Source organism: Pecten maximus, chromosome 13 (genome assembly GCF_902652985.1).
Source record: "Pecten maximus chromosome 13, xPecMax1.1, whole genome shotgun sequence".
NCBI lineage: Eukaryota > Metazoa > Mollusca > Bivalvia > Pectinida > Pectinidae > Pecten > Pecten maximus.
The window spans coordinates 18,193,464-18,206,621 of record NC_047027.1 but is presented as its reverse complement, the minus strand read 5'-3'; the positions used below and the strand labels follow the sequence as shown (position 1 = coordinate 18,206,621).

At 38.0% G+C, this 13,158-nt stretch overlaps 1 protein-coding gene across 1 annotated transcript; it reads left to right on the top strand.

Annotated features, from left to right (window-relative positions):
• The first annotated feature begins 3,592 nt into the window (after positions 1–3,592).
• Positions 3,593–12,026, top strand: LOC117341375 (uncharacterized PE-PGRS family protein PE_PGRS54-like). The gene is made up of 8 exons (XM_033903227.1): positions 3,593–3,656; positions 5,355–7,950; positions 8,447–8,611; positions 8,935–9,198; positions 9,636–9,818; positions 9,979–10,104; positions 10,295–10,618; positions 11,761–12,026. The coding sequence occupies exons 2-8, from the start codon at positions 5,376–5,378 to the stop codon at positions 11,784–11,786; spliced, it is 3,663 nt and encodes a 1,220-aa protein (XP_033759118.1). The 5' UTR covers positions 3,593–3,656; positions 5,355–5,375; the 3' UTR covers positions 11,787–12,026.
• Positions 12,027–13,158: the final 1,132 nt, after the last annotated feature.

Here is a 13,158-nt window from a genome sequence, read left to right as displayed (position 1 = left end):
AGAGTTACCTGTACACTGACCTGCCAACAGTGCACTGCCAACAGTCAACTGTCAGGCTCCTTATCACCGCTGTGATAATATAAGTACAGTACCGTAACCCTGTCAATCCGCTAACCCCTCAGTGTGTTAGTATTCCAGCCTTATTCAGGCCCACACTGTTTCCTATGTATATGGTAATGCTATGCAATTCTATAGTATAACGTTACTAGTGTTCCCTGATCTTCACTCGTCGAAATCAGAATCAGAATGGAACCCGAGCGGCTCAGCTCATCTGTATTTATACTAACGAAAGTACCACGTGATTACAGATATCTATGTCTTTTACATGTTTTACTGGGACGTAACGTTGAAGCTTCTGCCGGGCGAGGTCTACTTGCGTTTTCCATTTCCCGCCAAAATACCTACTTTCGCTTTCCGTTACACATAGCATCCATTCCCTTCTAAATGTGCGTTTTCTGAGACTTAAAATCTAGTAAACATTTCACTAGGATCATAACTTGTAAACATCCATTTTATTTGAGAAGATAGGCTCTATATATACCGATTGGAATGTTTGACTATTTTCGCAATACTGCCAGGTGTACTGTTATGTGCGTACGTAGTTTTTGCGTGAGCGTCTTCAAAGAGGTTCGAGTAAATCAGTAGGGATTTCCGTCAGTATTAATTTTATCAGGACAGTAAAAATTATTCCACTGTTGTAGTATTTTTTTTAAATTTTTATCATAAAATATGAGAAAGAAATAATTTTAATTTTAAAAATTTGACAAGCATTTGAAAATGTATTTATAAGCTTTAATGTTAAAGACTACTCAATCATTAATTAGCTTTGAAAAATTACATCATTTGTTTAAATTACAAAACTACATTGTTAGTTTATTAGTAAGTAGTCAGTAAATTGTTTAAATCAAAGTCTGATCTTGTATTGTGTATAGTTTCATTATACTACAAAAGTTTACTACATGTATTATGCAGTGCAATTTGAATCTAGGTATTTCTTATGCAGAATGCATAGATTGTACATTACTAACATAATAAGTATGTATTTCATCCCATCCCTGTAGGAGGATACACCGTTAAGTAGCTACTGCTAAGTATTATATGACTGGTATTACTATACTTTTGGTAAACTAGTTTATGTTTGATATTTATAGTAGCCTAACCCATGGTTGCTGTCATAGTAATTAATACCACTGATTGACTAAACTATGGGAGTTTCAGAAAGCAAAACATTGCATGAATTATATTTTAAATAGTATGAAAAAAATAAGACAAGGAACAAGGAGAATGTTATTGCAGATATAAAACAATACGTTCATATGTATGTTCATTTTCACAGGAATGATTCACTGTGGATTGGGCCAGACACACGGCGGTCAGTTTTTCATGGAATGCAATCTACAATCATTGTCGGCTGCATCATCAATCTATCAAGGAAAAAGCAAAGAAAATAAAAAAAGAAAAAGAAAAAACAAACCTGTTGAAATATCGCGTGAACTAATGGACAGATTTATCTTATTTATGAAGAAGTATATCTAAATGCAAGGCTTTCAGCTCCAGCACTCTTGTTTTTTTTTTGTTTTTTTTTTTTTATCAAATTATTTATAGAAAAGGACAGAGGTGTAGAGAGAAAAATAAGTCTATAATATAATCAATTCATTATTAAATGTTGTTCATTTGTCCAACTCAGGGATAAAATACTTTGCTCAGGAAAGCAAGATTCTACATGAATGTAGGAAATGGCTCTCATGGAGCCTTTGGGGTAGGGTCTAATAGTGAAATTATATGTACAGTCAGTATAGTAGCAAATTCTTTATGAACTTTCAAGGCTAAGATTCTTTGTTTAAAGACATTGAGGCAATCTAATAGGGGAAGTCAACATTGGTTACTGAATGCTTTTCAAATAAATATACATTGAGTACAAATAATCTATGAAACAAGAATGTGCCATGTTACTTACAATTAGGCTGCAATTATGGTATTATCAAAAGAAAAGATATTTCTTTCTATTTCTTTTTATGATTCATGTAAATGGAAAATGGAATGAACTCTCAATACTGGGCAAAAGAATACTATTTTGTTAAATTTAGGCCTTCAGAGTATCAATTCAAATATCGTGGTATTTGATTTTAATAAAGAAAATAGAAACAAATAGGTTTTAATTGTAAATGGATAAGCACCAACGTGTTAAATATCCAAACTTGCATCGCCTATCAGTTAGAGTACTAGTATAGGCCTTCGGGTTTTAAAAAATGTATAAAAAGGTAAATAATATTTTACAAAACTTACTAAAAGTGTTAGCTTCATTAGACATATAAATAGATACCTATACTGTATATATATATGAATTAAAGTTGTATTTATATTGGGTGTATTTCAATTCTAGGTAGCAGTGTACAGTAAAAATGCCAAATTTTGAAAAATAAAGCACATGTTTTAGATATGTAACCCTAGTTAAGCATACAAATTACCTATAATAAAGTATATATATATTTGTAATCTATACAACATCGGAAATTTTAATACAGCTCTAAGGGATAAGTACATTTATTTGTCAATGTTTTTTTCAGACCTGTGAATACCATGGTAACGACTTCAGTTGACCTAAAACAATTGCAGAATATCATATTTGACCCAAAATGACACAATTCTGTACACAACCATTGTTTGCTGTAGGCAAAACCAAATTTCTGGTGTAAACATTCTGCCGGAAAATCCGGAAATTTAAAGTCCGGAATCTCTCTTTTTCCCTTCACCGATCTGTATTTATGTTCTTGGTTTTCTTACACTATGTGTCTCCTTTACACACGTAATTATATGACCCTAGCTGTTGTTAGGAAGTTAAACTCATAAAAACGAAAGACGTTCTTCAATAGTATTGATTTCATAAGGTATGATTTTGAAGGTTATGGTTTTTGTAACTTTGTGATGGCGTTCGATCACACCCCAACCTTAACTTTAAGTGTGAGATGGCATGGATAGTAAACTTTAAAAATTCCGGCCTATCACAGGGAGACTTAATACGAACATACCGCAGCCTCCCAAAACACACATACGCACTCACCACACGCACGCATGTCGCACGCACGAGAGGGTGTTATTAAAGGACCTTAGCTGTTGATAGGACATTAGACATTAATAAACCAAACCAAATTTCCATACTTGTATTACAAAATGCATCTCTTTATAAAACGTATGTATGTGTTTACTCTTTGATCTTAATTTGTCAACTTGTGGTGAACATTTTCAATTCCTAATTTTCCCCTTTTTTCTGTATTTAGAGTATACATTAATATTATTTCGATATGTAAACAACATTACCCGGATGTCGGACAGGTCTATTTGTATGGATGAATCGTAATATCGCGACCAATTCCGTCGAAGCTCGTTTAATTCCGACCCTCGACGGAATTAGCCGAAAAGTTTTGACTGGTTCGTTTATAAGTTATCAGCCGTAAGGAACTGCCCCTGAACCATATCTACGAAATGGAGGCGCCTATCTCTTACAGTGACGTCACGTGCAGGTGTCCGAAACTGGAGCCCGATATCACATCATATCAATAGACACGATTTTACTACTGGGGTGGCCGATGTGGACACATTTTACCAAGTGCAGGTGATATATATTTATGAAATTAACAAAGGCCTATAACTGAAATGTAAGTAATCATTTTGTTAAAAACAACTTAGAAACATTTTTATACACTGATCATGGAATTATATGCCGTAACGTGCTGTATATAAATATACTGTTATATCTTTTTACATAGATTAATTGTTAAGAATCCCTGGCAAAGGCGATTTTGTAATATAAAATCAAATATAATCTACATCAAGTAAATGTGAATAAGTAAGTAATTTAAGAAGAATATAAGTACAATATTAATATTGACGCGAATGCTTTAGTACTTACAACACACATATTGATCCTTTTTTTATTGTAATCTAGAATTTGCCTCCATAGTATATTTCATTTCCACTCATGATTTATTTATTTTACCAATGTCATTGATTGCCAAAGACCCTATTGATAAAGGAAAAGGAAGAGACCTATATAGAATACGATAGGTGAGGAAAACATCAATTCACTTCGGAGCTGGGAACACATTCATAACCTTACGCAAAGATATTAAAACATTACAAACTGAAAATACCATGATTTTTCCTATCAAATGAAATACAATTGTAAATGAAAAAAAGAAGAAAAAAAACATTTCTAGGATATGTAAAAATAGTTTACTTTTTTTTCAACAATTATGTTACAAGTTATATCAGCTTAAATTAATCACGCTTGTTGGCCCGGATGGAAAAGCGTTAGGTCTTAGTGTGGGAGGAAACCGCAGTACCCGGGTAAAGCCCACGTGATTGGGCAGGTGACCCCATACCTTTTCACGTCCAATCGGGGAATCGAACCCCGATCGACTCTATAATGTATGTAAGTGGTAAAAGGAAATAATGTCAAATTCAAGATTCTGTGTGCGATTCTGAAAACAAATCTAATTGAATGTTGAATCTGCTCAAATGAATAATAACCATTTTCAGAGTGTGTTCACTTCCGATAAAGATTTCACGTATTAGCATTTACCCGGTCTATCTACTAGCTACTTTTTAAAAGATCCCTTGCCTATAATTGAGCTAAGCTGTACTAAGGTTCTTAATGTTTAGAGGAAGTTTGATGTCAAGACAGCTCTTTTGGTATTACAGTATTTCGAGTATAGTTATTTTTTAATGCACACAAGAAGCAGTTTTCATCCAATTTTTAACAAAAGTGCTCGTGAGCTTTATGGTATATTTGCTTATACCTTTCCTTCTTTCAAGTCTCGTCTAATATGATTAGGTAACTGTAACACTTTATGCATGATATATGTTTCCTGCATGTATTTATCAGTGATATTTTATAATACTAAATATTGATATCAATTTTTTAATTGAAATAAATGAATTTAAAAATATTATTTTTGAAAATATACAAATTGGATCAAACAAAAATTAAAAACGCTTATCAGTCTTCTGCCAAATGTAAAACAAACTTAACTTGGAAAAAATATAGTAACTGTTATAATTAGTAATTGTAAACACGTTTAATTGTATATCCTATATTTGTATGAAAATAAATTTTAATTTCCTATTAACGGTGACATCTTTTCGATTCATCAAAGGAGTTGTTCTCAATTTAGCAGCATCACAAGATACCATCCTTAATACAAATGACGTCAGTATCCGATGGATATTAAAAGTATTGACATGGCGTTACTGTTGTGGAATCTGTTTTTGTGTGATCTTATTTTAGGCGTTGGTGGACCGTTATGACGTAGATAAAATGTACAATAAAATATATCAATATAACTTCGTTACAGATAAACAACACATTTTACAACATGAAGCAACCCGTCTTACTGGCTTTAATTCTGAATATAACCGGATGTCATTTTCAATCTGATGGACACAAAGGAAGTGACGACGTTAACTTAAGTCAGCGTCCAGTAAGTCCTTACACGTCTAGGTCAACTTCCTCATCGGGCACCGGAAATGAAGCACGCTATCCTTTCATGATTGACGGTAGTGACACTTTTATTGGAGGAATGGAAGCCAATTTAGGTTCCAGAAATGAAGCAAGCTCTCCTGTTACTTTTGTCGGTAGCGATTCTTTTGGCGGAGAACTGGACACAAAAGTGGGTTCCAGATACGGAGTCAGCTCTCCCGTCACCAGTGCCGGAAGTGCTAACTTACACAGAGTTATTGCTAACAGAAATGGATCTGGAAGAAAAGCAAATTCTCCTTTTGCCATTTCAGGGAGTGGATATTTTGGCGGAGGTATGGGTAACACACTAGGATCTGGAAGTGAAGGAAACTCTCCTTTCGCTATTTCAGGAAGTGGATCTTTTGGCGGAGGGATGGGTAACAAACCTGGATCTGGAAGTGACGGAAACTCTCCTTTCGCTATTTCAGGGAGTGAATCTTTTGGCGGAGGGATGGGTAGCAAACCTGGATCTGGAAGTGAAGGAAACTCTCCTTTCGCCATTTCAGGGGGTGGATCTTTTGGCGGAGGGATGGGTAACACACCTGGATCTGGAAGTGAAGGAAACTCTCCTTTCGCCATTTCAGGGAGTGGATCATTTGGCGGAGGGATGGGTAACAAACCTGGATCTGGAAGTGACGGAAACTCTCCTTTCGCCATTTCAGGGAGTGGATCTTTTGGCGGAGGGATGGGTAACACACCTGGATCTGGAAGTGACGGAAACTCTCCTTTCGCTATTTCAGGAAGTGGATCTTTTGGCGGAGGGATGGGTAACAAACCTGGATCTGGAAGTGAAGGAAACTCTCCTTTCGCCATTTCAGGGAGTGGATCTTTTGGCGGAGGGATGGGTAACAAACCTGGATCTGGAAGTGACGGAAACTCTCCTTTCGCCATATCAGGGAGTGGATCTTTTGGCGGAGGGATGAGTAACACACCTGAATCTGGAAGTGACGGAAACTCTCCTTTCGCCATTTCAGGGAGTGGATCTTTTGGCGGAGGGATGGGTTACCAGCCTGGATCTGGAAGTGAAGGAAACTCTCCTTTCACCATATCAGGTAGTGGATCATTTGGCGGAGGGATGAGTAACACACCTGAATCTGGAAGTGACGGAAACTCTCCTTTCGCCATTTCAGGGAGTGGATCTTTTGGCGGAGGGATGGGTAACAAACCTGGATCTGGAAGTGACGGAAACTCTCCTTTCGCCATTTCAGGGAGTGGATCTTTTGGCGGAGGGATGGGTAACCAACCTGGATCTGGAAGTGACGGAAATTCTCCTTTCGCCATTTCAGGGAGTGGATCTTTTGGCGGAGGGATGGGTAACACACATGGATCTGGAAGTGACGGAAACTCTCCTTTCGCCATTTCAGGGAGTGGATCTTTTGGCGGAGGGATGGGTAACACACCTGGATCTGGAAGTGAAGGAAACTCTCCTTTCGCCATTTCTGGGAGTGGATCTTTTGGCGGAGGGATGGGTAACCAACCTGGATCTGGAAGTGTAGGAAACTCTCCTTTCGCCATATCAGGGAGTGGATCTTTTGGCGGAGGGATGAGTAACACACCTAAATCTGGAAGTGCCGGAAACTCTCCTTTCGCCATTTCAGGGAGTGGATCTTTTGGCGGAGGGATGGGTTACCAGCCTGGATCTGGAAGTGAAGGAAACTCTCCTTTCACCATATCAGGTAGTGGATCATTTGGCGGAGGGATGAGTAACACACCTGAATCTGGAAGTGACGGAAACTCTCCTTTCGCCATTTCAGGGAGTGGATCTTTTGGCGGAGGGATGGGTAACAAACCTGGATCTGGAAGTGACGGAAACTCTCCTTTCGCCATTTCAGGGAGTGGATCTTTTAGCGGAGGGATGGGTAACCAACCTGGATCTGGAAGTGACGGAAACTCTCCTTTCGCCATTTCAGGGAGTGGATCTTTTGGCGGAGGGATGGGTAACACACATGGATCTGGAAGTGACGGAAACTCTCCTTTCGCCATTTCAGGGAGTGGATCTTTTGGCGGAGGGATGGGTAACACACCTGGATCTGGAAGTGAAGGAAACTCTCCTTTCGCCATTTCTGGGAGTGGATCTTTTGGCGGAGGGATGGGTAACCAACCTGGATCTGGAAGTGTAGGAAACTCTCCTTTCGCAATTTCAGGGAGTGGATCTTTTGGCGGAGGGATGGGTAACACACCTGGATCTGGAAGTGAAGGAAACTCTCCTTTCACCATTTCTGGGAGTGGAACTTTGAGCGGGGGAATAGGTGGAAATGGAGGAGGATTTACTGGAGGAAGTATGGGCGGAAACGCGATGGGAACGGGTGGTTCGGGTGCAGGAATGCCTAGTCCATTCAGTACCGGAAACTCAGGGGGAACCGGAAATGGACAAGGCCCATTCAGTATGTCGTCTTCTACAAATAGTGGGAAGATAGGCGGAAGTGGAAAAGGTAGGTCTTTAAATGTTAACTTCTTTCTTCAGTTTTGCTTTTTGCTTTCAGTGAGTTATTGCCTATAGAAGATTTTAAGTAAATAAAAAATATATATCACCTATTACTTAAAAAATCAACATTTTCATTTACGGGCTCTCGGCCGCCCCATAGTAATGACAGTATACGTGTGTTACTTTCTTTCCGTCCGTCCGTCATCACTTTTGTTACCATGTCAACACGCCTGTTGGGACTTAGATTATCAATTTATTTCCATGATATCTTTCATTTAAAAACGAGTAAAATGCACCATGAAAAATGTAGAATGTCTTCAGGCCGATTGTAACCAATTGATATATATTCATATGAATGAGTATACAAAATTAATTTCTAAAAATGCTACAGAAGCCTATCGGCTGTTGACATGACTTTATAATTATTCTGGAATAAATTAACAAGCTTCGGGAAAGCAAGCAATGTTTTAAAATTACATGATGAAATTTTGTACATATCGAAGGTATGCCAAGCCCATTCGACACATCAGCAGCGTCGAGCACCGGACCAGGAGGAATGAAGGGGGTATCATTCGCCACTAACATAATGGGGAGTGATGGTCCTGGTGGACTTACAGGGGGAGCGTTCGCCCTCGGAACTGGAAGTAACGGACCGGGTGGCCTAGCAGGTAGAGTTCTTACATTGCATACGGGATATATGTACCTTTCTCAGGTTTGCAACTGTGATTTCTCTGTACTGGTCAAAGACTAGGAAAGCCTATATCATGTGGCGTCTTCTGTTAAGTCATTCAGATAGGGTAAGAATTCTACCCGCTCGCCTATCTGTTTAAACTTACCTTACGTCAGGTAATATGAGGCATCTGGGTATATATGTTATCATTGTTATCTATATAGAGTTATAATCACGGTTTCATTTTAATCTCCGTATTCTGTTATATTATTATTTTATGTAAACCATATACAAAACCAAATATACGGTTATTGTCGGTAGGAGGGGCATTTGACACCAGTGGAGGTTCTGGTCTGAGCGGTAATGACAACAGTCTTTACGACACCAACAAATACCAGGCGATGCTTCAGGAACAGTTCAACACAGACATGTATGAACCAGGACTTACCGGAACTAAATTCTCTGGAGAATCTTCTACGTCCGCTAATCAGGATAAAGTAGTGGATTATGATAAAAACCCATATTACAGTCTCGGCTCCTACTCGGTGTCCCCCGGGTCAGGCTGGAGTGGATCTTCATCACAAGGTCAGTTATAGTCCCTAGGGTCGAGAAAAAAAATCGCATCCTTCAAAATCATATATTTGATTTCACCCTACGGGAAGTAAAAACATCTCCCGTGGTTCCTTGCTGTGTGTAGAGGAGATATATGCATTCAGGGGAGGTATTGGGGAAGTAATTCAGTAGTTAACGCTCATTATTCCGGAGAAACCATGTCCGTCTTTGTAATAGAAATTAGCCAGCAACCACTTTAAATCCACTGCGTTTTAATTCTTTAGATAAATAAAGACAAAGGAAAATGTGTACATGGAATAATCAATTTACCAATGTTATCAATTCAAGGTTCATAAACGGTAAATGATAACATTGACCAATCTAGGCATCTTTTCAGAGCTCTGATGTTTTCCACCAATGCAATGATGCGTAGAATTGAAGATAAAGTGCGTGTTATCTTATAACTGTAGGAGTGGTGGATGCTGGGAAAGGAACAGGCGCTTATCCATTCAATACGAATAGCTACTCATCAGACACTCCTGGACCATTCACAGCCTCACATTCCGACACCGGAAGTAGCTACTCCGGTGGAAATAGTTTATTTGGCGGGAGTAGCTACTCAACCGGAATGACTGGAAAACCTTTTTACACAGGTGGGAAGATAGAAGCTTATTCCCTTTCTGTAAACGCCCATTTAAACTTGTCATCTACAAGACTCTACAGTGTAGTATTTAGGTTTTTGATGATGAAAATAAGTCCATTTGTAATGTTTTGTTTCTGTTAAACGCGGTGTCATATCTTTTTAAAATGCAGGCGACATGCTGTCCGGTAAAACCAATGTTGGCGCTGGCCTCTTTTCAACTTCATATTCCGACCCTATCCAATCAGCGGCGAGTTCGGGGACAGATACTCTCGGAGCAGGAGGCTTTGGCACATCAGGTAAAATTTTTACATCTCCTTTCATTCCTGGCACTTTGTTCTTTTTTGACTTTAATAAAAACAATTTAAAAGAATATCACTGTTGAGACAGTTGATTACAGAACACATGTAATATCAGAGCAACCTGCTTTTTGTTTCTTACCTTAACCTGTTCGGAATAATAGAGACTTTCCCTTTTACTCTACGCCAGTCACGTCCAACGATCAGCGTTACGGAACTCCTTTTGACGCACCTTACAACATACTTGTGTCAAATCCATTGACGTCATCATTAAATAATAACAGACAAAGCCTTAATAGTTATAGAGGAAGTGTGGGCTCTGTGGGGGACTCGGTTACCTCCCCTTTCACCGAGAACCAAGGATATAGTTCTTCGACAAATACGGGAATGGGATCATTGAGCAGTCCAGCTGGAAACCCCGCGAATCAAAAAGGTTTGAGTATCGGATTAAATCTCTCTCGCCAGGATCCAACACGTCAGGCCGGCTCTTATATCACTTTCGATCTATTACGGAGTAAGTATATATTTATTCCACAAGTTTAATTTGAACGTTTAAACGAAGTCGAGTTTCAGTCGTCAAATGTTGCAGGTTCCGTCGGCGCACCCAAACGAGCATCTCTGTCTATCGTACTGTTTCGGTAAAAGCCATCACTTTTCGGAGCCTTTTCGGAATTCGCCGAAATATTATAAACGCTTCCAACTTTTAAAACCGCTAGCATTTACAAATTTTTGTTCTATTTGTTTGCTTGTATCACAAGATTCCCTCATGACCTTTATAGTATCGATGAGTCATTCAAAATATATATAAAGTCATAACTAATACCCTCATCAATTGCTTGGAAATTTAGGTATCAATACGAAATATAGGGTACATCGAGATAACACCAACACATATGCGTTTCGCTGTTGACACAGTAGATTGTGACAATATTTGCTTGAACGTATTATACTATTTAGAATGTCATGATAATATCGTAATGCGTTATGAACAGTTATGCCATGTACCGTATAACATTTTACATTGATGATTGTGTCGTGATATGTGAATGAATTGTTATCTTTAGTTAAATATATCCTAATATTTTAATTAATTGTAATGTTTAACTAAAAATTGTTTTGTTGTGAAAAAAGCAGACGTCTCCATTTCTCCCTTACTAGGCATTGAATGTGTTTGCACTCAATTGACCTTTGACCTTGAGGTCAAGGTTGCAATGACTCAGTGCGTGATTGAGGTAGATAGCAATTTGCATTCAGATATCTTTTTTTGAAAGATATTGCCTGGACTAGTGTTATTGGAATCATTAAGACTTGCGCATATGACCAATAGCCTTGGGTTCAACGTCACAGTGACCCAAGAGCAGTGCATCGATGGTTTAGAAGCTTTAGCCCGGACAAGAAAGTATTCGAACAAGAAAAACCCGTTCGAACACAATGTCTCCATTGGAAGAGGAGACATGATAAATCATATGTTAATGAAATATCACATGATGATATACTGTAATATTTTAATGAATTGCAACATTTCTTGTTTATTTCGATTATGAGGTTATATCGTCTTCCATATCCTTTATACCATTTTATCGCACAGCTTTGCATTGTCTTTGTCATTGACAATACATGTACGGCTATTAATATCGTTGTTTTATTTTGATTCAGGAAGAAGAATGCCTACTCACGTATAAACCACGTGACCGTTCGTGGTATTTGATATGCAGACTTATATCTTGCACTTAACATTAGCAACAAGCAGCAGTCCTGAATATATCGGAAGTCTGTGACGGAATTGACACCGAAACAATTGTCATTTTAAAACTGGTTCTTTTTTTTCTTTTATCACTTTTAGTGATGCATTGAGCAGTAATAAACATAAAACATTGAAATTTATTATTCATTTATTTGAACAAATAAAGTATTGGATGACACTGGCGATGTAGCGTTGTAAATTGCGTTGACTTTCGAAAACCGTTTCATTGATGATCACTTGCATTTCATTTAGACTTGCGTGTCATTAAGTCTGGTGCTATGTTATGCTGTCGACTGCTTCACACTAAAACTAATTAAATAGGCAATATAGGACGAAAAGGTACTTGATAAACTTCCAAAAGATATAAACAAATTTGATTGAAGGGATATTCTTGCCGAGAGATAAGTTTGATGCTACAATACAAAATATCTACCGTCACTGATATAATAAGTAAATTCTCAACTCCTGGGAAAGTGGAAAACTTTCAATTCCTGGGTAAGACCGCGTTAGGTTGCCATAATTGTCGCAGACGGAACGAATTACTTAAATTTAAGAAGGAAAGAAATTCTTGTCTCAAAACGGACTCATAAACGACGTGCACACAAACTTAGATACATTAGACGGGGCTCTAAGAAGGAAGGTGTTGTGACAGCCTTGATGCGGAGAAAAGAGGAGATGGTCTTCAAATAAATGGGGAAAGGTTATTTTCTCAGATGAGAATATGTAATTACTAGCTAGAATCATGGCGTTTGTGTGAGGAAAGCAAGGCGAGGGACGGAGAAATTTGGGTTCGAGATTTAGTACGCAAGTTTTAATGCATGCTCAGAACACAGACGCTTGCATAGAAAATCAGAATTAAGATAAATCATATCAGTGATATGTGTACTGTGTAATACGGAAGTACTTTACAGAGTACACATACCACTGTCATATAAAAAAAAATGATTTTCTTTTCTATGCAAGCGCCTGTGGCTCAGAACTGTCTGGCAGCAAATTTTAAAAAAGCTATTTAATCTGAAGGTTATATTAAATTAGAAGGATTTGGACAGAAATCATACCTGGATACATCAATAGTATATACAGCTCCATCCCTACACTTTAAATGTTACTCGACTGAAATGGCACTTCAAAACATACTGGAACTAAGTGTGCAATACTGTGGTGTCAGTTTTAGTTTTTCTGCAATATTTTTTGAAAGCTGCTTTTATCAACTATAACACCGACAGGTCAGCAAGGGTCCCATTTTGTGGCAATGCCCAATATAATCAATAAAAAGATGCACACTAGGCTGAAATTTACGTAAGACATTT